This window comes from Euleptes europaea, chromosome 16, assembly GCF_029931775.1.
Source record: "Euleptes europaea isolate rEulEur1 chromosome 16, rEulEur1.hap1, whole genome shotgun sequence".
Taxonomy (NCBI): Eukaryota; Metazoa; Chordata; class Lepidosauria; order Squamata; family Sphaerodactylidae; genus Euleptes; species Euleptes europaea.
This window is the reverse complement of record NC_079327.1, coordinates 1883414-1910483: the sequence shown is the minus strand read 5'-3', so window position 1 is coordinate 1910483 and position 27070 is coordinate 1883414. Positions and strand designations below refer to the sequence as shown.

The 27070-nt window shown below is 48.1% G+C and overlaps 2 protein-coding genes across 2 annotated transcripts in view; both read left to right on the top strand.

Moving 5' to 3' along the window:
• Nucleotides 1–4046, top strand: part of NAA16 (N-alpha-acetyltransferase 16, NatA auxiliary subunit) — a 31529-nt gene extending 27483 nt beyond the window's left edge. The window contains exons 16-20 of the mRNA XM_056862100.1: nt 599–712; nt 1951–2044; nt 2539–2682; nt 3274–3371; nt 3842–4046. Coding sequence (XP_056718078.1) covers nt 599–712; nt 1951–2044; nt 2539–2682; nt 3274–3371; nt 3842–4042 — 651 coding nt within the window. The 3' untranslated portion in view covers nt 4043–4046. The remainder of the gene's footprint in view (nt 1–598; nt 713–1950; nt 2045–2538; nt 2683–3273; nt 3372–3841) is intronic.
• Nucleotides 4047–7994: 3948 nt separating this feature from the next.
• RGCC (regulator of cell cycle) lies at nt 7995–19854 on the top strand. Its single transcript, XM_056862120.1, has 5 exons — nt 7995–8037; nt 8826–8963; nt 17896–18003; nt 18258–18320; nt 19804–19854. The coding sequence occupies exons 1-5, from the start codon at nt 7995–7997 to the stop codon at nt 19809–19811; spliced, it is 360 nt and encodes a 119-aa protein (XP_056718098.1). The 3' UTR covers nt 19812–19854.
• Nucleotides 19855–27070: the final 7216 nt, after the last annotated feature.

The window sequence follows — 27070 nt, the reverse complement described above, 5'->3', positions numbered from 1 at the left end:
GAGGCAGACAATGGCAAACCACCTCTGAAGGTCTTTTGCCTTGAAAACCCCACCAGGGGTCACCACCTGGAGTTTAATATATATATATATATATATATACAGACACACACTCTCTCTCTCCAGGTGTTTTCTTGATTACAGGAAGAAAATTATATTGCAATCAGCTGTACTTGGGGGATATTATTTCATAGTTGGCAGGTAACCATGTCCTAAAAGGGAAATGTTGTAGATACTCTCTTACTTATCACATTTATGCCACCCGAGTTCTCTGAAAGAAAAACCTTTGCACAATTGAATGGGCAGAAATTAACGGGCTTTTAGACTGGAGTAACTCTCTTTAGGATTGCATTGCAAGTCCACTGTAGTTAAATCAAGACGGCAGGGAAGTTGGACTAAGATGCCAGGCCACGTGAAATGTAGGCACAATACAACCTGTCTTGGTGGATCACCTGTCTGTCTAGCAAGGGAATAAGGAAACTCTTCTATCAATTCCTTTCAAACTCTGCTGTGGTTTAAAGTTGTAGCAGACCTGGGGTTTAGGAACCAGAATGTAGCACAACTCTTAATTATATGTAACTTGAATTTTTTTTTTAAACAGGCTGATAATCCATTAGAGGAAGCGATTAAATTCCTTATACCGCTTAAGAATCTCGCTGCAGATAACATTGACATGCATCTGTTAGCATTTGAAATATATTTCAGGAAAGGTAATGTCTATGCTGTTGTAAAATATTACATGGAGTGAATTATTTTTGTAACAGTTGTGTATGCATATTTTGCTAGTTATTGAGTTTAGATTAATATTCTGAGGGCATATTTTGCTAGTTATTGAGTTTAGATTAATATTCTGAGGGCATAATTTTATCTGCAAGTACTGACGTATTTCAGAAGTCTAGCAGAAAATGCTGATGAGTTTAATATAATGGTACGTTTTATTTGGAATGGTAGCAGTAAAAATAAACTTAGCTTGCTATATAAACATATTGGCTTGGATGCAGGAATGTGAAAGTGGGAACATTAATGAGCTTGCACGAGCAGAACTGCACCAGGATGTTTACGCAACGCTGAATGCTTTCTTCCCTGTATATTATAGTGCGCAGACGTGGGTTGTGTAAGATCTTGTGCAAGTGGAAATACAGGTGGAGATACAATACATTTGACTTTGAGCAAGCAGATATCATGGTTTTTTTTCTTGCATTTCAGCTTGCACAAAAGGCTTCAGCCCAAGTGGAAATTATGTGCTGAATCCAATCCATTTTTCCTTAGTTGTGGTGCTTTCTGACCAGATGTTAATTTCCATCCATCACTAGGACTTTCATGTGACATGGGCATAAGAAAACATGCACACGATTATGCTATAATGCTATAATGGGGAGGGGCTATGGCTCAGTGGTAGAGCCTCTGCTTAGCATGCAAAAAGTCCCAGGTTCAATCCCCGTCATCTCCAGTTAAAGGGACTAGGCAAGTAGGTGATATGAAAGACCACCTTGAGTAGACAATACTGACTCTGATGGACCAAGGGTCTGATTCAGTATAAGGCAGCTTCATGTGTTCATTATGGTGGCTCAGTGGCAGAGCATCCAGGTTCAATCCAGGTCCCAGGTTCAATCCCCGGCATCTCCCGTTAAAGGGATCAGGCAAGGAGGTGATGTGAAAGACCGGGCCTGAGACCCTGGAGAGCTGCTGCCAGTCTGAGTAGACAATACTAACTTTGACAGACCAAGGGTCTGATTCAGTATAAGGCAGCTTCATGTGTTCATCTGTTCAATGCCCACATCTTCAAAAAGGTTGGGGACCCCTCTTCGAAATGATAATGGGGATAGCTTGTCAATGACAGAACAGGAATGGAGGGAGAATTTTATTAGTACATCACAATACACTCAAAATATACAAACTTGAACAATATTATAGATTCTAGGTGTTGTATTTTTGTGTTTTTATGCAGGAAAGTTTTTATTAATGTTGCAGTCAGTGAAAAGAGCTTTTGCCATCGACGGCAATAACCCCTGGCTACATGAATGTTTGATTAAATTTTCCAAGTGTGGTAAGTACAGAGAAGCATGAGAGCTTGTTTGCTCTGCCGGGGAACGCGCTTCCTCTCTGGTGGCTCTTCCATTTGCACAAGGGCTGTTTGGAAACCACTAATTTCATTCCGAGTATCCATACCTTGGTTAAGTATTGAAGTGTAGATAATCAAGGACACAATACAGGTGAGAGAGTTTTACTTACCTGTTTTAAACTCCATGAGAGTTTTACTTACCTGTTTTAAACTGGCCTCTGTGTTCAGCCAGTAAAAATGTCCAGCAGCGCACGTTCTTCGTCACTACTTGCGCTGTCTGGAATTGTGGCCTAAGCGTGCAAACGCTTTTTGGGAAACATTTTTTAAACGGTAGCAGTTTAGTAATAGTGAAGGCAAAAACGCCAGCACTCATGTGTAACACTTCAAAAAAATTAACTTGTGCTCAGAGCAAGGAGGGGTGAGGATGAACAACAGAGTTCTGTTGAACAGCAAGAAAAATACGCTTCTTGTCTTTTCAGTGTCTGATCACAGCAATTTATCAGAAGTCGTGAACAAAGTCCTCACCCAAGAAATGCAGAAGATCTTCATTAGTAAAGATTTGGAAAGTTTTAATGAAGAGTTCCTCAAACGCAATCCTACCTCCATTCAGCATCAGCTGTCAGGTTGGTTGTGCCGGCTAACGGATGGTGAACTCTGACCGGTCTCTGTCTGACTAGAGGGACTTGCTCATCAGATTGGCATGAAGGTTGCTGTTAAGGGGAAGACTCCCTTAATTCGTAGTATTCGAGAGTTTGAACTGTTGGCTCATTTTTAATTTTCCTCATGACTCACCTTTAACGTAGACTGGGTGGAAGTAATTCTTCCAGGCCTTCCCTTCTCCCAGCAGGGCCCTGCACACACACCCCAGAAGCCTCTGTGAACGGCTGGGAGACCTTCCTGAATAACATAAGGTGGTGCAAGGGGCTGCAGAAAAGAAGGGGAAATCAGCAGAATTGCCCTCTCCTCCATGAGCATGTCCACTCCCCTCTTAAAGCCTTCCAAGTTGGCAGCCATCACCACATGCTGGGGCAGGGAGTTCCACAATTCAACATGCTAATATATTATTTTATCGTTGTCACCTTGCCATTGTTTTGGGTTTTTAAATAAAAATTTTCATGCACATTTTAGCACGTTTTGAAAACTGAAGTTACCAGTCTTGCTTTTCCTGTATTGTCATCCTTCTGATATAAAAATGCCTTTGCCTTCTCTTTCAGGTGCCAAAATGATGTATTTCCTGGATAGCTCAAGACAAGAGAAAGCTATCGCCATCGCTACGAGAGCAGATGAAACTATGAGAGACAAAAATGTGAAGGTAATTAATTGTATGTGGTGAACACATGAAGCTCCCTTCTACTGAATCAGACCCTTGGTCCATCAAAATCAGTACTGTCTACTCAGACCGGCAGTGGCTCTCCAGGGTCTTAGGCAGATAAAGGTCTTTCACATCACCTACTTGCCTGGTCCCTTTAACTGGAGACGCCGGGGATTGCACCTGGGACCTTCTGCATGCCAAACAGATGCTCCACCACTGAGCCACAGCTCCTCCCAGCATGCAGTCATGGGTAGTATGCCCCTGAAACTTGAGGTGGATTTGTAAGTAATGTTTTAGGGGATCTTTAGTAAACAGTGCCTGGATTTTCCATAGGCAACGTATTTGGATTTCTGTAGAAATGGAAGAAGATGTGTGCAGGCCTTCTATTCAAAGAAAAGAAAACAGTGGGCAGGGGGAGGGGGTGTCCACAGAGAAATCCTGGCTAAAGTTATTTTCTTGTGTATCTTCAGACTTTAACAAAGGTTTTGGAGTCCTTACGAGACGGCAGCTTTGGAACATGCCACGTCCAGAGTAACGAGTATCGGATAGCATGCCACAAACTGTTTCCTTTAGCCTCCGCCTTTATGCCTCTCACGAACGAAGATGATGGTTGCTTTGCGCCCGTGAATCATACAGCCCTTAATCACGACGTGCTGTCCAACGAAATTTGAAAAGAGGGTGACAAAATAGCTCCCTCTTCTCAACTGGTTGCATACAGATCGGGGGGCTTTTTTCCTACAGAATGGGATGGAATGTGATCCAGGTCTCAGAGAGGAGGCGATCAAACGAAACTGTACTGTGCCCTGGTCTCCTTGTCCCTCAACAAGAGCTGCCAATATTGAAGTAAACATCTCTCCCCGCCCCCCAATAATACTAGTCATGTTTATACTTGTACAGTTATGAATATTTTTATTGCGAATCATGGACCTGAGACATTGACCATTCACATATAAATGTCATTGCATATACAAACAAGTTTACACGTGTCAGATGAGCAAAGTTGGTGCGCTCGCAGTGTGGTCCCCTGCAGAGTTTCTCTGGTCTAAGCCCACAGGGGTCAGTGGGTTGCCTAGGACTGCACTGTCGGGGGGGGGGGGGCTAACGCTAATCGTTCTCTCCACTCATCTATTTTCCGCAGCTTTCTATTCCCCCCCCCCAAAGCGTTTAAGTCCCAGTTATGGACTTAAGTCCCAGTTATAGGCAATGGAAACCTTCTGTCCATTCAAAGAGTATTATGGAAACAGTGCTGTTTAAATTGGGGGGAGTTTTTAAATTGGTACTGCTTTGAAAACTGTTAATTTGAGCAGCTTATTTAATTTTTCTAAATGAATGCCCACTATCAAGGTTCATATTGTTTCTTTATCGCTTCCCAACATTCAGATGTTAGTGGCTCGGTCCTAACCAGAGTTATACGCTTTTCTAATTCCGTTGACTTCAGTGTACTTAGAAAGATGTAACTCTGCTAAGGATTGAATGGTCAGTGTAGCAGCCAAGAAAGTGGTTATTTCCAGATCAGGAATCCACTTTAATATTGAGCTCCACTAAACACTCGCATTTCAGTTTAAGAACAGTGAACGCTAATTCTATTTCTGCTGAAATGTTGTTGCTTCAAGTGGTATAAAATAACCACCATTTAAGAAGTATTTTAAAAAGAAGAAGGAACTTCAATGAGAGCAACATGACTGGCGGTTTTTTCCCCTGGATTTGCGTCACACGCACAACATGTCACAGTTTTAACTCAGCTCTCCTCAGGAGACAAATGGCTGACCCTGAAACTTTATATAAACTACTATAAATTCACTCGGCTTGCACAGAAAACCCATTTTATCAAAAACTAATAAAAGAACCAGTTTGTTTTTTATTTTACGGTCAATGTAAACTTATCAGTAATATTTCCTAGGCCCTATGCAAAATTCAAGAAGGGAAATTTTATCGAAATAAAAGGTTATGGTTAAGGTGGTCAGCCATTTAGGATCGGTTATTATTGAACGGAAAACCTCCCTGTAAAATAATGCCAACTGATGTAATGCTGTAATAAATTATTTTGTACACACTGGCTCTGATTTTGATTCCCTCCCTCCATGAATGTGTGTGTGTTTCATCTCGTAATATGTTTCAGAGTCTTCCTATTAAAATGTATGGAGAAATTAATCTGGTAGTTAAAACAGCAAAAAGTCTTGTGGCCCCTCGGTGACCAGACTGACGGAGCGCACTTCATCTGAAAGGGCATGGTTCTGGAAGGGCATGTAGACTGTGGGGAGGTGGATGATTGGTGGGAAGTAGGTTTTGGGAAGGCGGTGGGTGGGTTTGGATTGGATGTGCGCACCAGCTTAGAGAAGGCATGTGTGAAAAATTAAAAAGTTTCTGGGAATTACGGATTTAAAGTGCTGAGATCAACTCAGTTCAAATTGTAGCTATTTGTGTCCATAAGGCATTATAGTGTCCCTTGCTCATAAAGCCATCCGACGATAACTTGAGTTTGGAGCACCCTCCCCAAATCCTTTGTTTTCCATAGTTTGCCACCAGATGGTGCTGCAGTAGTCTACTCTTCCTTGGTAGTGGTGGAAAAGTGCCTTCAGCTCACAGCTGCCTTATGGCGACCCCATAGGCAAGAGAGCTTGGGAGGTGGTTTGCCATTGCCTGCCTCTGTGTCATGACCCTGGTATTCCTTGGAGGTCTCCCTGCCAAATATTGATCAGGGCTGCCCCTGCTCAGCTTCTGAGATCTGACCAGATCAGGCTAGCCTGGACCATCCAGGTCAGGGTAATTCTCCTTAAAGGTAAAGGTAGTCCCCTGTGCAAGCACCAGGTCAATCCTGATCCATGGGGTGACGTCACATCCCAACATTTACTTAGGCAGACTATGTTTACGGGGTGGTTTGCCAGTGCCTTCCCCAGTCTTCCCTTTTACCCCCAGCAAGCTGGGTGCTCTTTTTACTCATCTCAGAAGGCTGGAAGGCTGAGTCAACCTTGAGCCGGCTACCTGAAACCGACTCCTGTCGGGATCGAACTCAGGTCGTGAGCACAGCTGTTGACTGCAGTACTGCAGCTTACCTCTGCTCCATGGGGCTCCTTAATCTTCCTTAGGGAGACTATTTTCTCTATTTTTTTAAATGCTTATAAGGTCAGGAAATACATCAGAACTTGACTACAGGAATGTAAATCATTTATATAGGCTCATCAAATAAGCACACAGGAAGAAAGGGGAGCTGTCAGATAAGTGGAGAGGTGGAAATAGAGAGGGGGTATGTTGACAAGGAGAGGGGGAGATTGATGGAGGGTGGCAAAATAGGGTGGGTGGCAAAATAAAGTGGGGGTAGGTTTATCAAATGAAGGGGAGGTGGAAAGAAAGGGGCTTGCCAGATAAAGGGAGAAAGGGGAAATAGAAAGGGGGTAGGTTTACAGGAGGAGGGGCACGTCGGAGAAGGGGTGGGGAGTAAAATAGAGCATGGGTTGGTTTTCAGATAAGGGGAGGGAGGATTGTTATGTGATGAGGGGGAACGGGTTCGGTTGAGGGAGAAGAGGTAGGGGGCAAAAGGTTTTGTCAGATAAGGGGAGGGGGAGAAAGGGGGCTTGTTAGAGAAGGGGAGGGCAATAAATTGGGAGGACGGAAGATTGACAGTGAACTGGAGGGTGTGAATAGGGTTGCCAGCTCCGGGTTGGAAAATACCTGGATATTTTTGGGGTGGAGCCTGAGGGGGGTGGAGTTTGGGGAGGGGAGGGACTTCAATGCTATAGAGTCCAATGGCCAAAGCGGCCATTCTCTCCAGGGGAACTGATCTCTGTCGGCTGGAGATCAGTTGTAATAGTGGGAGATCACCAGCTAGTACCTGGAGGTTGGCAACCCTAGGTGTGAGAAGGAAGATTGGGACAGTAGGCGGGAGAGGGAAGTCAGCAAGGGGGGTGGGAGGAATGCACCCTCCTTGCAAGTTCCTTGCGGGTCCCCGCTTGTCATGTTAACTTCAAATTAACAAGAAGGACAGCAAGAAACAGGGAGGATGTGTCCAAATAAAGGTGCTATCCCCTTGCATTCCTGCTTCGCTGCAATAAGCGACACTCGTGGTGCCATGCCTGCCTCCGTTTCTGAAAGAGACGTGTGAAGTGAACGGGGGCCTCCAGCCCCAGCGGAACAGGCTTCCTCGGGAGGTGGTGAGCATTCCTGCCCTGGAGGTTTTGAAGCAGAGGCTAGATGGCCATCTGTCAGCAATGCTGGTCCTATGACCTTGGGCCGATCATGAGAGGGAGGGCACCTTGGCCATCTTCTGGGCATGGAGTAGGGGTCGCTGGGGGTGTGCGGGGGGGGAGGTGGTCGTGAATGTCCTGCTTTGCGCAGGGGGTTGGACTAGATGACCTTGGTGGTCCCTTCCTGCCAACTCGAGGAGTCCATGTTTCTGTTCTCTGACCCTCTTGCCAAGGCATCGGCGGAGGCTGGGCTGGGTCTCCGGGGGAAGGCTCACTCCGGGGGGTCCGTCGGAGCTCCTCGCCGGCCCCGTCGTTCCCGAGGGGGGCCAGCAGGAGGAGGGTCCCGGGCGGGCTGGCGGGCTTCCCTCCTCCTCCTCCTCCTCCTCCTCGTCCAGCCTGGGCGGGCGGGGGTCGCGGCTCTGTGCTCTCCGGCGCCGGGGCCATGAAGCCCCCCAAGGCAGGAGGAGGCGCCGCTGAGCGCCCAGGTGAGGGAGGCGCCGGCTGACACGCGTCCCGGGCTCGTCGGGAGCCGTGCCTTGCCCTGCGTGGCGGCGAGGGGGGGAGAGCGGCCTCGGCCCCCCAAAGGACGAAGGGGCGGGGGGAAGGGGCGGGGGATTCGGGACTCCTCCGAAGAAGAGTGGGTGTTTTGGCTCGGGGGGGTGTGGGTGGGTGGGGGGCTCATTGTACGTTGCACGTGTGGGGGGGGGAGGCTGTCATTGCACATGGCTTGTGTATGCAGGGGGTTCTCGCACGTGTGGGGGGCCATGGCACATGGCTTGTGTTTGCAGGGGGTGAGATTGCCCAGGGCATGTGTGTGGGGGGGTGTCATTGTACGTTGCCCACGTGGGGGGTCATGGCACACTGCTTGGGGGTGTGTGGTGGGGGGGCCTTGGATGCCGCCACATCTGGCGCAGCCAGACCCGCCGTGCGCATCAGGCGCTGCTCCCGCTCGGCCTTTTGGGCGCCCCTCCGGCCCCTCCGGCCCCCGGCCAGCTCAGCTCCTGCAAAGCTTTTTTTGGGGGGGGGGTGCAAAGCCTGCGGGGCCTGCGGTCGCGGGGGGGCGCAGCCGGCCAGAAAGGAGCCGCGTGCCCGTCCCTCTGGATGGAGGTGCCTGCCTGTCGCCGCGGGTTCTCCAGCCTACCTGGCAGGGGGGTTTTGCTCCGGAATGTCTCCCCCCTCTTGGGGATGTCTGTCTGTCTGTCTGTCTGTCTGTCGGCGCCCAGGCCCCTTGGTGGGCCGAGCTGACCCCTGGCCGTGTCGCCCGTTTCCCCAGGGGCCGGCGGGGAGCTGGAGGCGGCGCTGGGCGAGTTCGAGGCGGCGCTGGAGGACTTCGCGGCGCCCCCCGCCCGCCAGCAGCGGGGCCACTCCGAGCAGCCCCTGCGGCGCACCAAGCGGACCAGCAGCGCCCAGAGTGAGAGACGCGCCCCCCGGGCGGCCCTTTTCTTAACCCCCCCCCTTCTAAACATCTGCTGGTGGAGACAGGGCAGCAGGGTAGCAAGGGGCGGGAGGGTCAGGGGTGGTCTGCTGCCCGGGAAATGCCCCGGCCCTGGGGGCAGACTTGGAAAGGCTCCTCTCCCGGGTACGGGGCCATTGCCACTGCTCATGGAATCATCGAGTTGGAAGGGACCACCAAGGTCATCTAGTCCAGCCCCCTGCACGATGCAGGAAATGCACAACTGCCTCCCCCTCCCCAAACCCCTAGTGACCAGAAGATGGCCAAGGTGCCCTCCCTCTCATCATCTGCCTTAAAAGCCAGAGTGGAGCAACCTGTGGTACAAAGGTAGGTTTACGCTAAAGTGGGCAGATCACCTTTGCAGAGGCCCCTAGAATCATAGACTCATAGAGTTGGAAGGGACCACCAGGGCCATCAAGTCCAACCCCCTGCACAATGCAGGAAATTCACAACTACCTCCCCCCTCCACACCCCTAGTGACCAGAAGATGGCCAAGATGCCCTCCCTCTCATCATCTGCCTAAGGTCACAGAACCAGCATTGCTGACAGATGGCCAGCTAGGCTCTGCTTAGAAACCTCCAGGGAAGGAGAGCTTAGGGAAGTTGAGGGACGAGTTATCTTCTGCCTGACCAAGTAAAAGAATGTCTGTGGCCATTTTCTTCTGCAACGGGAGCCTGCCCCATAGCGAGCTGGGTCGGAGCGAGCCACCTGCTTCCCACTTTCAGCCTGGCAGTCGGAAGCTGCTGGCTGCGGGCTCAAAGAGAGCCCGGGCCTGGGTGGTTTCAGCTCCTGAGCCAGCGGTCAGTGTGTGCGTGTAGTGAAAGACATGTTGCTCCGCTGATGCTTCCCCGCTGTTTCTGTGCTCCATTCAGGATGTTGCTTGGCTTGCAACTTTTGGAGGCAAAACCGTTTTCCTCTTTGGGCATTTCTGATGCTTGTGTGTGGCAATGCCAAAAAGACTGAGAGGGGATATGAGAACCATCTTCAAGGACTTGAAGGGCTGGCACATAGCGGAGGGGGCCGAGTTGCTTTCTGTTGCCCCGGAAGGTCGGACCAGAACCAACAGGTTGAAACTGAATCGAAAGGGTTTCCGTCTAGACATTAGGAAGAATTTTCTAACAGCGAGAGCGGTTCCTCAGTGGAACAGGATTCCTCGGGAGGTGGTGAGCACTCCTTCCCAGCTGGGTGACCTTGGGCTAGTCACAGCTCTCTTAGAGCTCTCTCAGCCCCACCTACCTCACAGGGTGTCTGTTGTGGGGAGGGGAAGGGAAGGTGGTTGTAAGCCGGTTTGATTCTCTTTAAAAGGTAGAGAAAGTCAGCATATAAAAACCATCCCTTCCTCTTCTTCTTAAAATTCTTTGGATTCACTCTCTGGTAGCAATTTGGCCAAAGCTGTGGATGGCAGGGCTGAGATTTGAACTCATGTTGACGTACGGCGCTTTCAAACCAACTGGGCAAAACCTGAGGGGCAATTTGGACCAGGCGGCTTTGAGCAGGCTGCTTGTTTCTGCAACTCCTTCTTGTGAGGGGAAGGCGTCGCCGTGCTATTTTTACCTGTCTGAGACACAGACTCCTCCACCCGCCAGAAACTAAAACAAGGGCCTCATTTTGGGTTTTGCTGTCTGTTTTTCATGCTAGCATTATGTATCGTGTTATATCTTGTGTCATTAAAACTGGGCCGGGTGGAGGTCTAGTCCTGAGGCCGTTGGCATTAGCGCATCTTAGAAAGCTGTGTTTGAAACAGAGACTTTGCTTTTTATCTGTAATTATAGCCTGTTTGTAACATAATCCTGGGCTCCTTATTATTAGAGATGCTATGATAGTCCCAGTATTTGTTCCTTTGCTCTGATCAAAGACATTCTGTCAAAATTCAGACAGATGCTGCATTCACACTGTTTAGATTGAGGTGTAGACACTTCTACAAACATAGATAAAAAGAGCACATACGCCCCCCCCCCCCTTAGCGTGGCACCCCATGTTTCGCCTTTCTCCATGGCTGGTTAGGAAAATGTTGTAAATAAGGGGTGTCAAACATAAGGCTTGTGGGCCGGATCTTACCCATTGAGAGCTCTTATCCAACCCGCGAGTAGGGTTGCCAGGTCCCTCTTCGCCTCCAGCGGGAGGTTTTTGGAGTGGAGCCTGAGGAGGACAGGGTTTGGGCAGGGGAGGGGCTTCAGTGCCATAGAGTCCAATTGCAAAAGGGGCCATTGTCTCCAGGTGAACTGATCTCTATCGGCTGGAGATCAGTTGTAATAGCAGGAGATCTCTAGCTGGTACCTGGTGGTTGGTGTTGGTAATATCTATCGTGGTGATATTTCCAGTATTTAGCAGAGTGCATTAAGCTTAGCTAACAGCAGGAGGTTACCCATGCGTGCATGTGTGAAAATAAAAGGAGCATCAGTCGTTTGCTCTAATCAAACTAAAGTACATTTATTTAGAAATACACTTTGGATGAAAAGGACAAACAAGGGTCCCCTATCCTAATGTACCTTGCTAATTCTCTAGGTATAAAAAGGTATCTGCCTTCCACTCCAACTTGGAGTGGGAAGGCCTGGACACACGGAGCGCCCGGCTCTAGGTCTTCCTTGGATGAAGGGCAAAGGGGAAGAGAGAGAGAGGGGAAGTTTCCCTGACAATATATCTCTAAACATCAAAGGGGACAGGAAATGAGGGTGAGGTGCAACTAGAGATAACCTTCCCGTGTCCTGTCTATCTAGCTGACTCTCTGGTCAGTCCCCCTCTCTAAATGTGCAGGCAAGTGACACCGTCTAGAAGGGCACATTTTCCAACAGTTGGCAACCCTACCTGCGAGCCAGCCAAGGAAGCCAGCCCCCCCGCCCGTCCCTATCTGGGCTGGCGAGGTATGGCCTGGCCCAACCAAGTGACATTTATGTCATATTCGGCTCTCATAACAAATGAGTTCAACTCCCCTGCATTTAGGGTTGCCAAGCTCCAGGTAGTAGCTGGAGATCTCTTGCTATTACAACTGATCTCCAGCCGATAGAAATCAGTTCACCTGGAGAAAATGGCCGCTTTGGCCATTGGACTCTATGGCATTGAAGCTGTTGTGTATGTATTTAGTAGGGTAGTAAGCAAGGGGAGGTTTAGGAGCTTGAGTTCCGCACAAAGGATCCTAAACCCTGCTCACCCTATTGGCTAAGCAAACGGATCCTATTGGCCCTAAGCCAGCATGTCCCATCGGTCACCGAGAGAGTATTCCCCCCCTGTCACGGATTGGGGAAGAGTGGCCGCAGGCGGCCAGGGGGGCATATAAGCAGGGCACGTTCAGTGTGTCAGTTAGCTCTGTGCTGAAATAAAATAAAGCTGTGTTGTTGAACTCCTTCCCATGCGGACTAAACAGAAGCCTCTCCCTTCCCCAAACCCCACCCTCCTCAGGCTCTGCCCCCAAAACCTCCCACCGGTGGCGAAGAGGGACCGGGCAGCCCTACCTGCATTACACCGTACCACACTTATGCCAGGGATGCAAGCAAACTTACCGTTGTAATGCTGAGGCAAACAGCCTGTTTAAGAATAACCCTCGTCTTTGGGAAAAAATAGGTAATGATTGTGAAAGGGAAAGTCTGAGGGTTTCTGATCGCTTGCATAGCAATTTGCCGCTGCTTAAGAGGAGGCCTTATGTTTAAGGAGCATTTTTGAGGTTTGACTGGGAAGCCTAGAATAGAAATGGCAAGAGCTAACCATGCATTACTTTGCTTGCCAAGGTAAGCATCAGTCCTGCTTTGCTCCGAACCCCTAATTATAAGTAAGTTTTGCTTCAGCCTCAACAGAATCCATTCAGGAGCTCAGTTCCGATTCAAAGAGCAGGTTTGGACAAGAATTTTCTTAGAGACTTTTTGACAAATAGTAGTACAGTTTGGCACAAGTCGTTGTTCCCCAGATCAGTCCCTGTCACATCAGAACACATCAGAACATGCCGGGGTCCCATTGGAACCGTTCCAGTCAAACGTGTACATGACTCCCAGAAATGAACTTGTGAGTCAGAAATACAAGGAAGACCAGGCGCTCAGACTGCAAGTTACTTGATCACGTTATCAAAGTACGGCTCCCGAGATTGAGGTCTGAAAAGAGAGAAATGCAAATCACAGGCGAGAGCCAGTGCAGTGTGTTGGAGCAGGATTTGGGAGACCTCCACCGACAATTAGAATAATAGACTCATAGAATTGGAAGGGACCTGCAGGGTTATCTAGTCCAACCCACTGCACAATGCAGGAAATTCACAACCCCCCCCCCACAACCCCAGTGACCTGCTTACTCCATGCCCAGAAGATGGCCAAAAAACAAGCAAACCACCCTCCAGGATCCCTGGCCAATCTGGCCTGGAGGAAAATTGCTTCCTGGCCCAGAAAATTGCTATCTGACCTGGAAAACTGCTTCCTTACCCAGAAAATTGCTTCTTGCTGGGCGACCCTCAGCCAATCACACAAAGGGTTGCCAACCTCCAGGTACTAGCTGAAGATCTCCTGCTATTACAACTGATCTCCAGCCAACAGAGATCAGTTCCCCTGGAGAAAATGGCCACTTTGGCAATTGGATTCTGGCATTGAAGTCCCTCCCCCAACCCTCCCCTCGTCAGGCTCCGCCCCAAAAATCTCCAGGTATTTCCCAACCTGAAGCTGGCAACCGTAGTCACACAGTCTCAGTCTAACCTACCTCACAGGGTTATTGTGAGGATAAAGAGGAGGAGATGAGAATGACGTAATCAACTTGGGGTCGCTGTTGGGAGGAATGGTGGGGTATAACTGAAGTAATAAGAGTTGGTAAGTTTTCTAGAAGGAGGAAAAGGCCTTTCTAAGTACCTCACATTAAAAACTCCTGGTTAAAGCTTGACCCAACCTGCCCCATTTCATGTCTCCCCACCTCCGCTTGGCCGTGTGCTCATTTTTGTTTCTCGGCCTTTTCTGTGTGTGCTTTGAACAGATGTCAAACACATGTGCAACTGTAAGAGCGAGAAACTTTGTAATATGAATATTTTCACCTAATAAATAGTATCATTCGAGCAAGGCTGCTATTACAAACAACCGCCGAGAATGTGAAACAGTCAATAAAAGTATAATGGAGCTGGCAGCGCTACAGTTGTTGAATGTTGGCAATTGGTCCGAATCTGTTGGAAGCCTCCCAGCCCATTAACTCCGGCTCTGTGCTAAATGGCACCAGGGCAGAAATTTCTCCTGAGCACAGCTGAGCTACACTAAAGATGGGATTTAATAAGCAGGGCAGTAGGACTTGCATGGCCACTTTGAGGTCATGTACAACCCTCAACAACTAAAATACCAAGGAAAACACTGCCGGGATTATTTCTTTGTCAAAGGGAGCTTAAGAAGATGAACACACACGAACACACGAAGCTGCCTTATACTGATTTAGACCCTTGGTCCAGTGAAGTCAGTTTTGTCTACTCAGACCACCAGCAGCGGCTCTCCAGGGTCTCAGGCAGAGGTCTTTCACGTCACCTACTTGCCTAGTCCCTTGAACTGGAGATGCTGGGGATTGAACCTGGGTCTCTCTGCATGCCAAGCAGATGCTCTACCACTGAGCCACGGCCCCTCCCCTAATGATGAGTATGAGAAGGAGTAGTGCTGATGTTTAGCACCTACAGAGAAGTTCTGGTCTCTTCGCCTGTTCCGTCATCTCTATCACTGGCTAAAAACCTTTTCTCCATAGCAAGATCTTATCCACAGTGAGCTGTGACTCACAAAAGCTCATACCCAGCCAGAAATTTTAGAATCATAGAGTTGGAAGGGATCATCTAGTCCAACCCCTTGCACAATGCAGGAAATTCATAACTACCTCCCCCCCCCCACACACACACACATCTCCAGTGCCCAGAGGATGGCCAAGATGCCCCCCCTCCCATGAATTGCCCAAGTTCATAGAATCAGCATCGCTGACAGATGGCCATCTATCTAGCCCCTACTTAAAAACCTCCAGGGAAGGAGAGCTTACCATCTCCCGAGGAAGCCTGTTCCACTGAGGAACCGCTCTCACTGTTAGGAAGTTCTTCCTAATGTCTAGATGGAAACTCTTTGGATTTAATTTCAACTCGTTGGTTCTGGTCCAACCTTCTGGGGCAACAGAAAACAACTCCGCACCATCCCCTCTGTGACAGCCCTTCCAGTACTTGAAGATGGTTATCATATCCCCCCTCAGACTTCTCCTCTTCAGGCTAAACATACCCAGCTCTTTCAACCTTTCCTCATAGGACTTGGTCTCCAGACCCCTCACCATCTTTGTTGCCCTCCTCTGGACACGTTCCAGCTTGTCTACATCTTTCTACATGAAGATGACCAATTGTATCGAGGCACACAGCTGGCTCTGGGGCTCCCCGCCCAGTTCCAGATTGCATGAAAGATCGTCACGCAAACCAGCGTACCTGACCGTACCCCTTTCTGTTCCTTAGAAGGAGCAGGCAAGCATGCGGTAGACGGGATCCTCTGTGACATTTTGGGCGCACACCACTGCCGAGAGGCAGAAATCTGCTGGTAGAGGAAGAGACAGATGGAAAGAGCCGCTGCAGGGCTGAGGCACAAAAGCCAAATAACATTAAATCACCAGAAGGCAGCCCTGTGAAGTGACTCAGCCATTGTCAGGGGGCTGCTGCTCTTGCCCCAAATGCCGCATGATTTACAGCGGTTGGCTGATATCTTGTCCCAGACAACATTAGCGCTTCAACGGCAGTCCATTCATGCCGAAGGGACCCGATTTCTAGCTTTGCTATTCAGATATTTACAAGCTGTGGGCCTGTGAGGAAGGCAAACAATCTGGCAGCCCCTCCTCATTCAAAACACCTCCTCTCCGCCAGTATCCCATACGCCGGGGGTCCCCAGACTCTTTGAGCCCGTGGGCACCTTTGGAATTCTGACCCAGTGGTAGGCTTGCCAACCTCCAGGTAGTAGCTGGAGATGTCCTGCTATTGCAACTGATCTCCAGCTGATAGAGATCAGTCCACCTGGAGAAAATGGCCGCTTTGGCAATTGGACTCTATGGTAGGGTTGCCAGGTCCCTCTTCGCCACTGGAGGGAGGTTTTTGGGGCAGAGCCTGAGGAGGGCGGGGTTTGGGGAGGGGAGGGACTTCAATGCCATAGAGTCCAATTGCCAAAGCGGCCATTTTCTCATGGTGAACCAGTCTCTATCGGCTGGAGATCAGTAGTAATAGCAGAAGATCTCCTAGTACTACCTGGAGATTGGCAACCCTACTCTATGTCACTGAAGTCCCTTTTTAAAAAAACACACTGTGAAAGAGGAGTGACAGAGAATATAATCAACTCTGTGGTGGCAGTTGCCACTAAACCAATGTTATTTTAATCTGCCCTACCGGTCGGATCTCCAGCGGCCAACTGGAAGCCCTGCAAGATAAAAGCCCTACCTGGCCCCACCCACTTTCTCAAAACCCTCAGCAGTCACCAGGAAATATGTTGGTGGGCACCACTTTTGGGGACCCCTTGCTATAATCTCTCAGAGCAGGTTGATTTCTCCCCCCACCTTCCCCTCTAGCTGACCCTAAGCTTCTTTCAGGCTTCAGTGCCTCCTGGAGCACGGTCAGTCTTCACCAGGCCACGGGAGGGTGGTGTTTCTTAATGAGTGATTCTACCAACTTATGCATACCTAAGGAATCCCTTGAGTATACACGATCCCTTGTCTGTTTACAGCCCAACGTTATTAGTTTTCCTTTCCTTTCCTTCCAAGCTCCTATGACCCACAGGTCTTGCACACATGAACACACATGAAGCTGCCTTCTACTGAATCAGATGCTCGGTCCATCAAAGTCAGTATTGTCTACTCAGACCAGCAGTGGCTCTCCAGGGTCTCAGGCAGGGGTCTTTCACACCACCTTAATGGGGAGGGTTTTTTTTTCTATTTCTTTAAGGAAAATATGGTGGAGAGATACTTGGCCACTGCCAATGTTATACTTGGATCTCTATCCACCAGCAAAAAGGGGACTGTTTTATCATCTGTTAGGGTGGCAGGTAATTTCATTAAAATAGGAGTGATCCATTGGTCACGTTGGAGTTTGAAATGGGGACTCTCCAGCATCATGTGAGAAAGCGTATTGATTTTCTTCATATTGCATGAGCAAAGTCTTCCGGGGTAGGGTAGATTTCCAAATCTTCCATTGAACACCAGACAGGTTCTCCTATTAGACGGAGTGATAACAAGATAGTCCAGGAACTCATCTAAGTGCAAACAGGAACTTCCTGTGTGTCTGTTATTTTTGTTGCTGGTGGTCTATCTTTCCCCTTGGTCATTTTTTTGTTTTGTTTTAGTATTGGAACATAAGAACATAAGAAAAGCCCTGCTGGATCAGACCCAGGCCCATCAAGTCAAGCAGTCTGTTCACACAGTGGCCAACCAGGTGCTTCTAGGAAGCCCACAAACAAGACAACCGCAGCAGCACCATCCTGCCTGTGTTTCACTGATCGTAATATAATAGGCATGCTCCTCTGATCCTAGAGAGAATAGGTATCCATTTGGACTAGCAGCCATGGATAGCCCCAACCTCCATAAGAACACAAGAAAAGGCCCTGCTGGATCAGACCCAGGCCCATCAAGTCCATCAGTCTGTTCACAAAGTGGCCAACCAGGCGCCTCTAGGAAGCCCACAAACAAGAAGGATAAAACAATACTGTGCTCCTGGGGAATTGTCGTTTCTGTCACTCTTGTATTAAACCTCCATTCCAGCACTAGGTTTTTAGAAGGCTTATTGATTTACCGGTATGTCTCTGTGTTAATCAACTTTAACCATACATTTAGTCCTACCACTTGATCAAATGTTGTTGCCTAGCCAGAATGGTATGCATGTATATCCATTTATTTATTTTTTCACCGCTAGCGGAGGTTTGCTGGGTCTACATGCTTTGCGTGTCTTTCACAGGTGCAGACTCACTCTACAGGAACAGTTTCAGCCTTAGCAATGAGAAGCTGAATTCCCCAACCCTGCCAGCTCCAACCACAGCCACTTCTGAAATAGTAACTCACAAAGGTAATGTTATAACTTATTTGTTTTAGGAGGCTTGGCTTCTTAATTCTGAGTTGCACAGTTGTTCTACGCAAGGAAATGTCTGTGTTTGCATATCTGGAAAATTCCCCATGCCAAGTCTCTCCAGGGTGTGTGTACAGCCAGTCTTCTGCTGGCTGACAAATTCTTTACAAAGAAGAACGGGCAACTGAGTTTTTATTTGTCTTATGTGGCACATACCTTGCAATCAATATGGTGTGTATTTTGGGTTTTTCCAGCAAAGCTTGGAGACACAAAAGAACTGGAAGAGCTTATTGCTGACCTGGACAGGACCTTGGCAAGTAAGTAAAAATAACGGGCAGCCTAACGTAATGCAGGTGGCTGGGAAAGTGTTACTGTGTTATCGTTGCGAGTTGGATCCTGTTCTGCTAAAGGCCACACTTTCCCCAGGCACAAGGAGTTGGGAGAGGTTGTGGCTCAGTGGCAGAGCACCTGCTTGGCAGGCAGAAGGTCCCAGGTTCAATCCCCGGCATCTCCAGTTAAAGGGACCAGGCAAGTAGGTGATGGGAAAGATCTCAGTCTGAGACCCCGGAGAGCCTTGGAGAGGGGCCATGGCTCAGTGGTAGAGCATCTGCTTGGCAGGCAGAAGGTCCCAGGTTCAATCCCCGGCATCTCCAGTTAAAGGGACAAGGCAAGTAGGTGATGTGAAAGACCCCTGCCTGAGACCCTGGAGAGCCGCTGCCGGTCTGAGTAGGCAATACTGACTTTGATGGACCAAGGGTCTAATTCAGTATAAAGCAGCTTCATGTGTTCATGTGAGTTTTCCCCTGAGGCAGGAGCCTCTTCTGCCAGTCGAAGAAATCCACATACCAAGGAGAAGTCTCCTTGAGCCTTTGGGCACCTTTGGAATTAGGACACAGAGTGGTGGGTACAGTCAAAAAATGGCTGCTGCGGGAGGCAGGGCCACATACACAGGAAGCCCAAGTGCAGGGGAGAAGAGGGGTAATTGAAAAGACATTGGGGAAGAGGGGCGAGAGAGAATAATGCAAACGGCAGCTGCCGTTGAGACAGTGTTATTTTCATTAGATCTTCAATGGCCAATGAGAAGCCCTGCTGGGCAAGAGCCCCACGTGCCCCCACCACTTTCTAAAAACACTTGGCAGGTGCCAAGAAAGGTGTGGCAGGTACTATGATACCCATGCACTAGAGGAAAGCTGGGGACCCCTGCACTAAAGGAAAGCACCACCGTCATTAAAACAGATTGGTGGGGTCCAACCCCACCTCACTCAGATACTAGCCATGCACATACGAGGAGCGCACATATGCCTCTTTTGTACCCATGCAAACATATAGATTTGAGCCCGAAGGGCTGAGTGATGACTCCTTGTGGGTGTGAGAGTCACGGTGACTATGTGCAAATGATTGACGTCTTGGGCTGAGGTTACCTGGCAGGGTTTGACTCCTTAAGCATTTTGGTATTCTTCTTCACCATTCTGGTTAAAGATCAGAGTTTAAGGAAAGCCTGGGGATAGATGAGAAAATAATATTTCGATTGGCTATCTGTTATTGATCGCATGGTCAGGAGCGGTGGACTCTAATCTGGTGAACCGGGTTCGATTCCCCCCCCCCTCCACATGAAGCCAGCTGGGTTACGTTGGGCCAGTCACAGCTCTCTCTGATCTCTCTCAGCCCCACCTACCTCACAAGGTGTCTGTTGTGGGGAGAGGAAGGGAAGGTGATTGTAAGCCGCTCTGAGACTCCTTAAAGGTTGAGAAAAAGCAGGGTATAGAAAACCAACTTTTCTTCTTCTTCTTATACTTACAGGTATGTGAAAAAGCTGTTTGGGCAGAAATGTGTGGTGGAGACTGAGCTGATGAAATCCACGTGGATTGATTTTTGATGTAGCAGCGTCAGAGAGAGAGCGATCTCCTGAGGTTGTTGCTGGCCATCCTCTCCTGCCCTTGTAAACACTCACAATTGCTGTGTCTTTTTCTGCAGATATGAATAACGACTGTGTTGGGATACCTTTTCGTAAAATATAGTTCAAGATTAATTTATACATACTTTAATGAAAATATTTGTAATTTTATACTGCTAACTTTAATACATACTCGTTTTGTTTTTTACAATATATTTTTGTATATAGTTAAACTCTGAACAGGAATTCTAAAAAAAACGCTTAAAGTGGGGACTGTGTGTTATTTTACAATTGCATGCTGCCCTTTTCTCTAAGATGCTCACAGGAGTTCACTTATGTAGTCTCCATTCTGGTGCTGGCTCAGCCCAGGTCTGCATCGGGTTCCTTCAGGCTGCCTGCTGCTCTTTTACCACTAGGAGTTGGAAGGGACCACCAGGGTCATCTAGTCCAACCCCCTGCACAATGCAGGAAATTCACAACTACCTCCCCCACACACACCCCCAGTGACCCCTCCCCCATGTCCAGAAGATGGCAAAACAAATCCTCCAGGATCCCTGGCCAATCTGGCCTGGAGGAAAATTGCTTCCTGGCCCCAAAGTGGTGATCAGCATTACCCTGGGCGTGTAAGAACGAGACCCAGAAATTTTGTTAGTCTTTAAGGTGCTACTGGACTCTGGCTCTTTTCTACTGCTACAGACAGACTAACACAGCTACCCATCGGAATTAATGAGGAGACTGCATTTCTGCTGGCGATTTTTTGTCCCTGCTTTCATCCTTCTCTATTTCTTTAGCCCATCAATCCGAAAACCAGCAGCACAAAGGGAAGCTTTTTTTTTTTTTTTTTGCAAGGGATTTGTGAAGTTGGGTCTCACATTCATCCAGCTTCCCTTGAAAGGGGCTCTTTCCCCCCTCCTCTTTTCAGTCCCCTGCTTTAATTAATGCTGTTTTTCTTTCCACCCAAAAAATGAAAGAGAGGGAGACTCTTTGCTGGTGGCTCTCGTTCAGGAGGAAGGAATTCTGCCGCTCTTTGGTCACTCATGATTCTCTCCTTAAACCTTAATGGGCAAGCTTCTTTCTTTGTCTGCCTGTCAAAGGAGCCCTTGCCCCCAAGATCCTGCTTGGGTCGTGCCAGGCAAGGGAGGGACATGTATGTTCGGATGCACATCAAAAGGGACATCCTGTGCAAAGGGACGCCGTTGAGAAAGACCTGCATTCTTACTTGAATGCACGTTTGGATGTGCATCTGGTTGGTGCATGTAGCTTCCAGACCTGAAAGTGGTACGGGCGTGCAGACATGCAGGTCTCCTTACCTAGATCTGGGCAACAGAAGACAATGTCTTCCTTTGTGTAAGGAAGGCAGGCAAACGTGGATAGCGACATATCTGGGTTTGAACATGGAGTGGCACAGAAAGGAGGTTGTGTGTGTATGTTTTAAAGTAAAAAGGATACACAGGCAGGGAGGGCTGCAGTTGTCACCTCTTGACAGTCCTCTGCCCACCCTCCCCTCCAGTGATTTTCTCATCAGCTGAATTCTGAGACAAGAAGTGTCCACAGCTGGGAGATGAGAACATCCCGCCCTTTACTGTTCAAAGTAGACTCATTCCCCCCCCCCCCGAGAGCCAGCGTGGTACAGTGGTTAAGAGTGGTGGCCTCTAATCTGGAGAACTGGGTTTGATTCTCCACTCCTCCACATGAAGCCTCCTGGGTGACCTTGGGCTAGTCACAGCTCTCTCCAAACTTTCTCAGCTCCACCTACCTCTCAAAGGTGTCTGTTGTGGGGAGAGGAAGAGAAGGCGATTGCAAGTTAGTTTGAGACTTCTTAAAGGTAGAGAAAATCAGGGTATAAAAACCAACTCTTTTTCTTCCTCCTCCTCCTATTAGGGCAGACCCAGAGTTCGATAGGAATCTGGGGCACATGTCCCATTTGGTCCTTGATTGCCGCCAGAACCTTTCTCTCCTCTGCTCATGCTGTTTTTCCTGTACTTTCGCAGCAATCTGCATAGTGCAGCATCTGGCCTTTCACTTCTGCTGCTCTTACTGACATGAGGGTTAGCTACACAATAGCATCCTGGGGTGACGTCACATCCCGACGTTTCCAAGGCAGACTTTGTTTGCGGGGTGGTTTGCCAGTGCCTTCCCCAGTCATCTTCCCTTTACCCCCAGCAAGCTGGGTACTCATTTGACCGACCTCGGAAGGATGGAAGGCTGAGTCAACCTTGAGCCGGCTACCTGAAACCAACTTCCGTCGGGATCGAACTCAGGTCGTGAGCAGAGCTTTTGACTGCAGTACTGCAGCTTAACACTCTGCGCCACGAGGACCCGGTGCTTGCACAGGGGACCTTTACCTTTACCTTTATGTGCATTTAAGTAGGGCTGGGACAAATGGAAAGGCTAGAGGGATCTGGCCGTTTGCAAGCCTGAGATGCTGCACCTTTTTTGGCAAAAGTTTGCAAAGCAGGATGGCAAGTCCAGTGTCTTTGCTTACTAACTTTATTTGAAAGGCTGAGACTTTATCTTCCAAAGAATGCAAAGTTCTTGCCAACTCACCGCGTTTAGGGAGCAGGGTTTAAGGCATTTGATTTTTTCTTTAGAGGTAGTATTCCACTTGTATTTTTTTCTGGATCCACCTCACTAAATGGCTAACAACACAGTAAGCAGGTTATGGCTTCCAGTCTAAAAGTCTCATTTTTCATGGAGGCATAACATCCAAATTGCAAGCTGGCAATTGATCATAGGGTTGGAACATCTGGGGTTTTGTTGCGGTGGGGTGGGGAAGGCAGTTGAAGAATGGCATAATAGGGATCTACAGAATGATTCCTGGTATAAAGCGGCCAGAGAGAAACTTTTCTACCTCGCAAGGTGTCTGTTGTGGGGAGAGGAAGAGAAGACAATTGTAAGCTAGTTTGAGTCTCCTTTAAAAGGCAGAGAAAATTGGGACATAAAAACCAACTCTTCTTCTTTCTGAACCTGTCCTTAGAAGTACAGCACTTAGTGGTACATTCAGAAGAATCATATAGTCCTCCTGGGATCGTATCACTTGAATTTCTGTGCTTTCCCACCTACACAGGAATAAAGGCAGATAAAGATTGAAACTGTCTCCCCCAACGCCAGCCTGGCCCAGCCAAATATACATTTGTAGTACATGCATTCTCACTGGGGAAGCACAGGGGAACATTTTAAAAAGAACATTTGTGGGGCATTAAATTGGAAGACATTTCTTTTCCCACTGCGTTCTGCTAAGGACAGAAATAAAGATCTGTATACAGCGTTGTTCTCCGGCTACAAAGAGACCCTTATTTATTCTTTCCAGCATCTGAACTGGGGAAACAGCTTCTTATTGTTTATGCATGAGCCGGGATGTGGCAGATGGCCGTGCAAAGCGGCATTTCAGGGCTTGCCAATGTTACTAAACCGGGAGAAGCCACAAAACGGTGATTAGCCAGTGTTGTGGGCAAAGAACGAGGAATGATGAATGCGTCCAAATTTAGAGTGCGTCGTAAAAAAGAGAGGTGTTGTGTGCATGTTTTCCCAGGAGTAGAAGTAGAAATGTCTTTTCCCTAATCCGCCAGCCTGAACACATGAAGCTGCCTTCTACTGAACCAGACCCTTGGTCCATCAAAGTCAGTATTGTCTACTCAGACTGGCCGTGGCTCTCCAGGGTCTCAGGCAGGGGTCTTTCACATCACCTACTTGCCTGGTCCCTTTAACTGGAGATGCCAAAGATTGAACCAGCGACCTGCCCAGCAGATGCTCTGCCACTGAGTCACGCTCCCTCCCCAACACATGAAGCTGCCTTATACTGAATCAGACACTTGGTCCATCAAAGTCAGTCTTGTCTACTCAGACTGGCAAAGGCTCTCCTGGGTCTCAGGCTGAGGTCTTTCACATCACCTACCTGCCCAGTCCCTTTAACTGGAGATGCCGGGGATTGAACCTGGGACCTTCTGCATGCCAAGCAGGTGCTCTGCCACTGAGCCACAGCCCCTCCCACAGCCTGCTGCTGTGACATCCAAGCTCCCATAAGGAAAAGGTGGTGGGACACGTCCTGCCATGCTTTTGCACTTTCTGCTTTGTTCCCGATAGGGTTGCCAACCTCCAGGTACTAGCTGGAGACCACCTGCTATTAAAACTCATCTCTAACTGATAGAGATCAGTTACCCTGGATAAAATGGCTGCATTGGCAACTGGACATTGAGGTCCCTCCCCACCCCCCAAACCCCGCCCTGCTCAGGCTCCACCCCAAAAATCTCCAGGTATTTCCCAACCTGGAGCTGGCAACCCTACACAAGGATTTACAATGGGAAAATCAACCTAGGACTGTTTCCCTCGTGGTCACCCCGCCGACTTCTTCATGGCTGTGCTTTGATTATGCATGCCTTCCCCAACCGTCAGAGGTCAGCTCGCTCTCCCTGTGCGTTTTCACTCATCTTGCTCATGTTTTCGAGATGCTTTTTTAGCTAGAATCTGGAAAAGGTGGGCAAAATGCGCGGGGAATGTGGGGCAACCTCTGACAGTCGGGAAAGGCATGCATAATCAAAAGGAAGCTCTGAAACAGTCGGTGGGGGTGACCGTGGGGAAACAGCCATGCATAAATGGCCTAAAAGTAATCATATTGGTCAAAACCTATTTTGATCTAAGAATTCCCACACAGACTGAACAGATTTACCGAATGACTATAAAATAGACTTGACTACAATAATTCAACCCACCTCTGTGAACTGCAGCCATAACATCAGCTGCCTGAGTAGTTTTGCTGTGGATTGTGTCGGACAAGTTGCTAGCAATAACATCACAACATTTCCCTGATGTTTTCAACAGCTGTGATTTGACAGGTTTTTTTTTAAAGGAGCTCTGCACAGTTTGCAGCCGGAGGACACACCAACAATTCAGAGTTGAAAAATCTAATCATGTCTGTGGTGCTAAGTTGATGAGTCCATAAAAAGGATTTGTTGGGATGGTACACATCTGAAGCCAAAAAATCCTTCTATGTACGGCTACCATGCTTTTGCTAGTTTTCACATTTGTCCAACAGAAAGGATTTTGTTTGTTTTCAGTCGTGGCATGCAAAGCAAGTACTAATCCTCAACAATTTGCTGGATATGCAACAAACCTGAGCAGACTTTGCTACAATCGATCTGACAGTGTTGTGAATCTTCCTTCTATGCCTGCATCAAGTGGATTTTAATGGGATTCAATGAATTCTATGATCTGTTGGACATGCCATTCGTCCTTATCCATTCTAGATTTGGACCTCTCTTTCTTCTTGATCCTCTTCTTGCTGTAGTGCTGGTAACATCAGAAATCAGGGGAGGGGCTGTGGCTCAGTTTGTAGAGCATCTGCTTGGCCTGCAGAAGGTCCCAGGTTCCATCCCCGGCATCTCCAGTTAAAGGGACCAGTCGAGTAGGTGATGGGAAAGACCTCAGCCTGAGACCCTGGAGAGGCGCTGCTGGTCTGAGTAGACAAGACTGACTTTGATGGACCCGGGGGTCTGGTTCAGTAGAAGGCAGCTTCATGTGTTCAGGTCTATTCTCTGGATGTATTACACCTGATATCCTATATTAAAGAACAGGTTGCACTTTTTCATTTATGCCAATGATACTTCCAGCAGTTCTCGATGAATTATGTATTATGTGCTGTATTATGTATTATGCCCTCAAGGTCTAGTATTTGGGGAGACAGAACATAAGAAGAGCCCTGCTTGATCAGACCAGTGAGGGTCCATCTAGTCCAACATCCTGTCCCACACAGTGGCCAACCACTTTTCCTGGAGGGCCAACAAGAGGACAGAGAGGCCGAGGCCTTCCCCTGATGTTGCCTCCTGGCACGGGGATTCAGAGATTGTCTGCCTCTGGATACAGAGCTTCCCTTCAGTAACCATGCCTAGTAGCCACTGATAGATTTCTCCTACATGAATCTGTCACTACATCCTCTGCCATCAAATTCCACATTTCAATCACTCACTGTATAAAGAAGTATTTCCTTTTGTCTGTCCTGAATCTACTGCCCATCAGCTTCATTGGATGCCCTCGAGGTCTAGTATTTGGGGAGAGGGATGTCTATGTGCCTGCCTGTAGAAAGGTAGCCAGTCATGGCGAAGGCTTAACTTGCTATTCTAGGGGCAAGGAGTTTTTTTTTTCCATAGAGGGAAGAATCTGGTGTCGATACAATCCCACGGAGGCTGCACCATACAGCTTTGGATAAGGGGCTCGGATCCCTTCCAGGGAAGCTCAAATAAAGTTTCAGTTTAGGAAAGAGGGATTTCATGTTGTTGTTTTTTAAGTGGGAAGGCTCACGGCGGGCTTTTCCAGATGCCTTTGAATATAAACATACTTTTTCTCTGCCAGGGACTTTGTAAAATGTGCAGCATTTTCAGCCTACTGTAGCCCAGAAGTTGCCAAGAGCATCACAACCAAAACATTGTTGTGGGATCCTGGCATTCCTGAAGAAATGGTGAATGAATCACCCGGGAAAGACAGACCGTTCCTTTTATTTTGGAGCCACAATCCCCCCCTGCCAGGCCCTCTCGAGGTTTGGCTTGACGATCTTGCTCTTCGCCAATAGAACTTTGTTTCCCAAGGTTTATAGCACGCCCAAACACCCCTCCTTAGGATCTAAGGCAGGGGTGTCCAAACCTTTTCGTCTGAGGGGCGCAGTGTGGGACAGAAATCACTTGGATGGAGTCTGCCCCACTTTACATGGACCACTGTCTCAACGTGGATGAAAATAAAGTACAGGGTACCGACCAAAAGTCTACTGTTGCACAAGCTATATAAATTACATCTGAAACCACCAAATGACACTAAAGAACAGATAAATAAGATGGCCATTTCCCCCTCTCTGTGCCTTTGGGTTATGTTCGTTACTTCAAATCAAGCCCTGTGCATTTGGAAACATGAGGAATATCCCGGCCACAAAATAATTCTGATTCACCCTCTCTGAAAATAGTAACAAATACTCTTTATTATCCTCTCTTCAATGGGCAGATCTTCTGTGCTGAGCATGACATATAACAAACCCTGAATAGAAAGCTTTAAGTTTAGAAGTTTTGACTGTAGATATTTTTAAAGACCAGACTCGGTGCTGAAGAGTTGCAGATGGCTGGGGATAAGTTCATTTAAGTACAATATTTATTTCTATATTAAACATAATTACATTAATTGTCCTATCATTAG

Excerpts from the sequence above, each read along its gene's own strand:
- RGCC (XM_056862120.1), top strand. The coding sequence starts at position 7,995 with ATGAAGCCCCCCAAGGCAGGAGGAGGCGCCGCTGAGCGCCCAG. Across the intron at positions 8,964-17,895 it reads GCGGACCAGCAGCGCCCAGA|GTGCAGACTCACTCTACAGG; the intron begins GTGAGAGACGCG and ends TGTCTTTCACAG. Across the intron at positions 18,004-18,257 it reads TGAAATAGTAACTCACAAAG|CAAAGCTTGGAGACACAAAA; the intron begins GTAATGTTATAA and ends GGGTTTTTCCAG.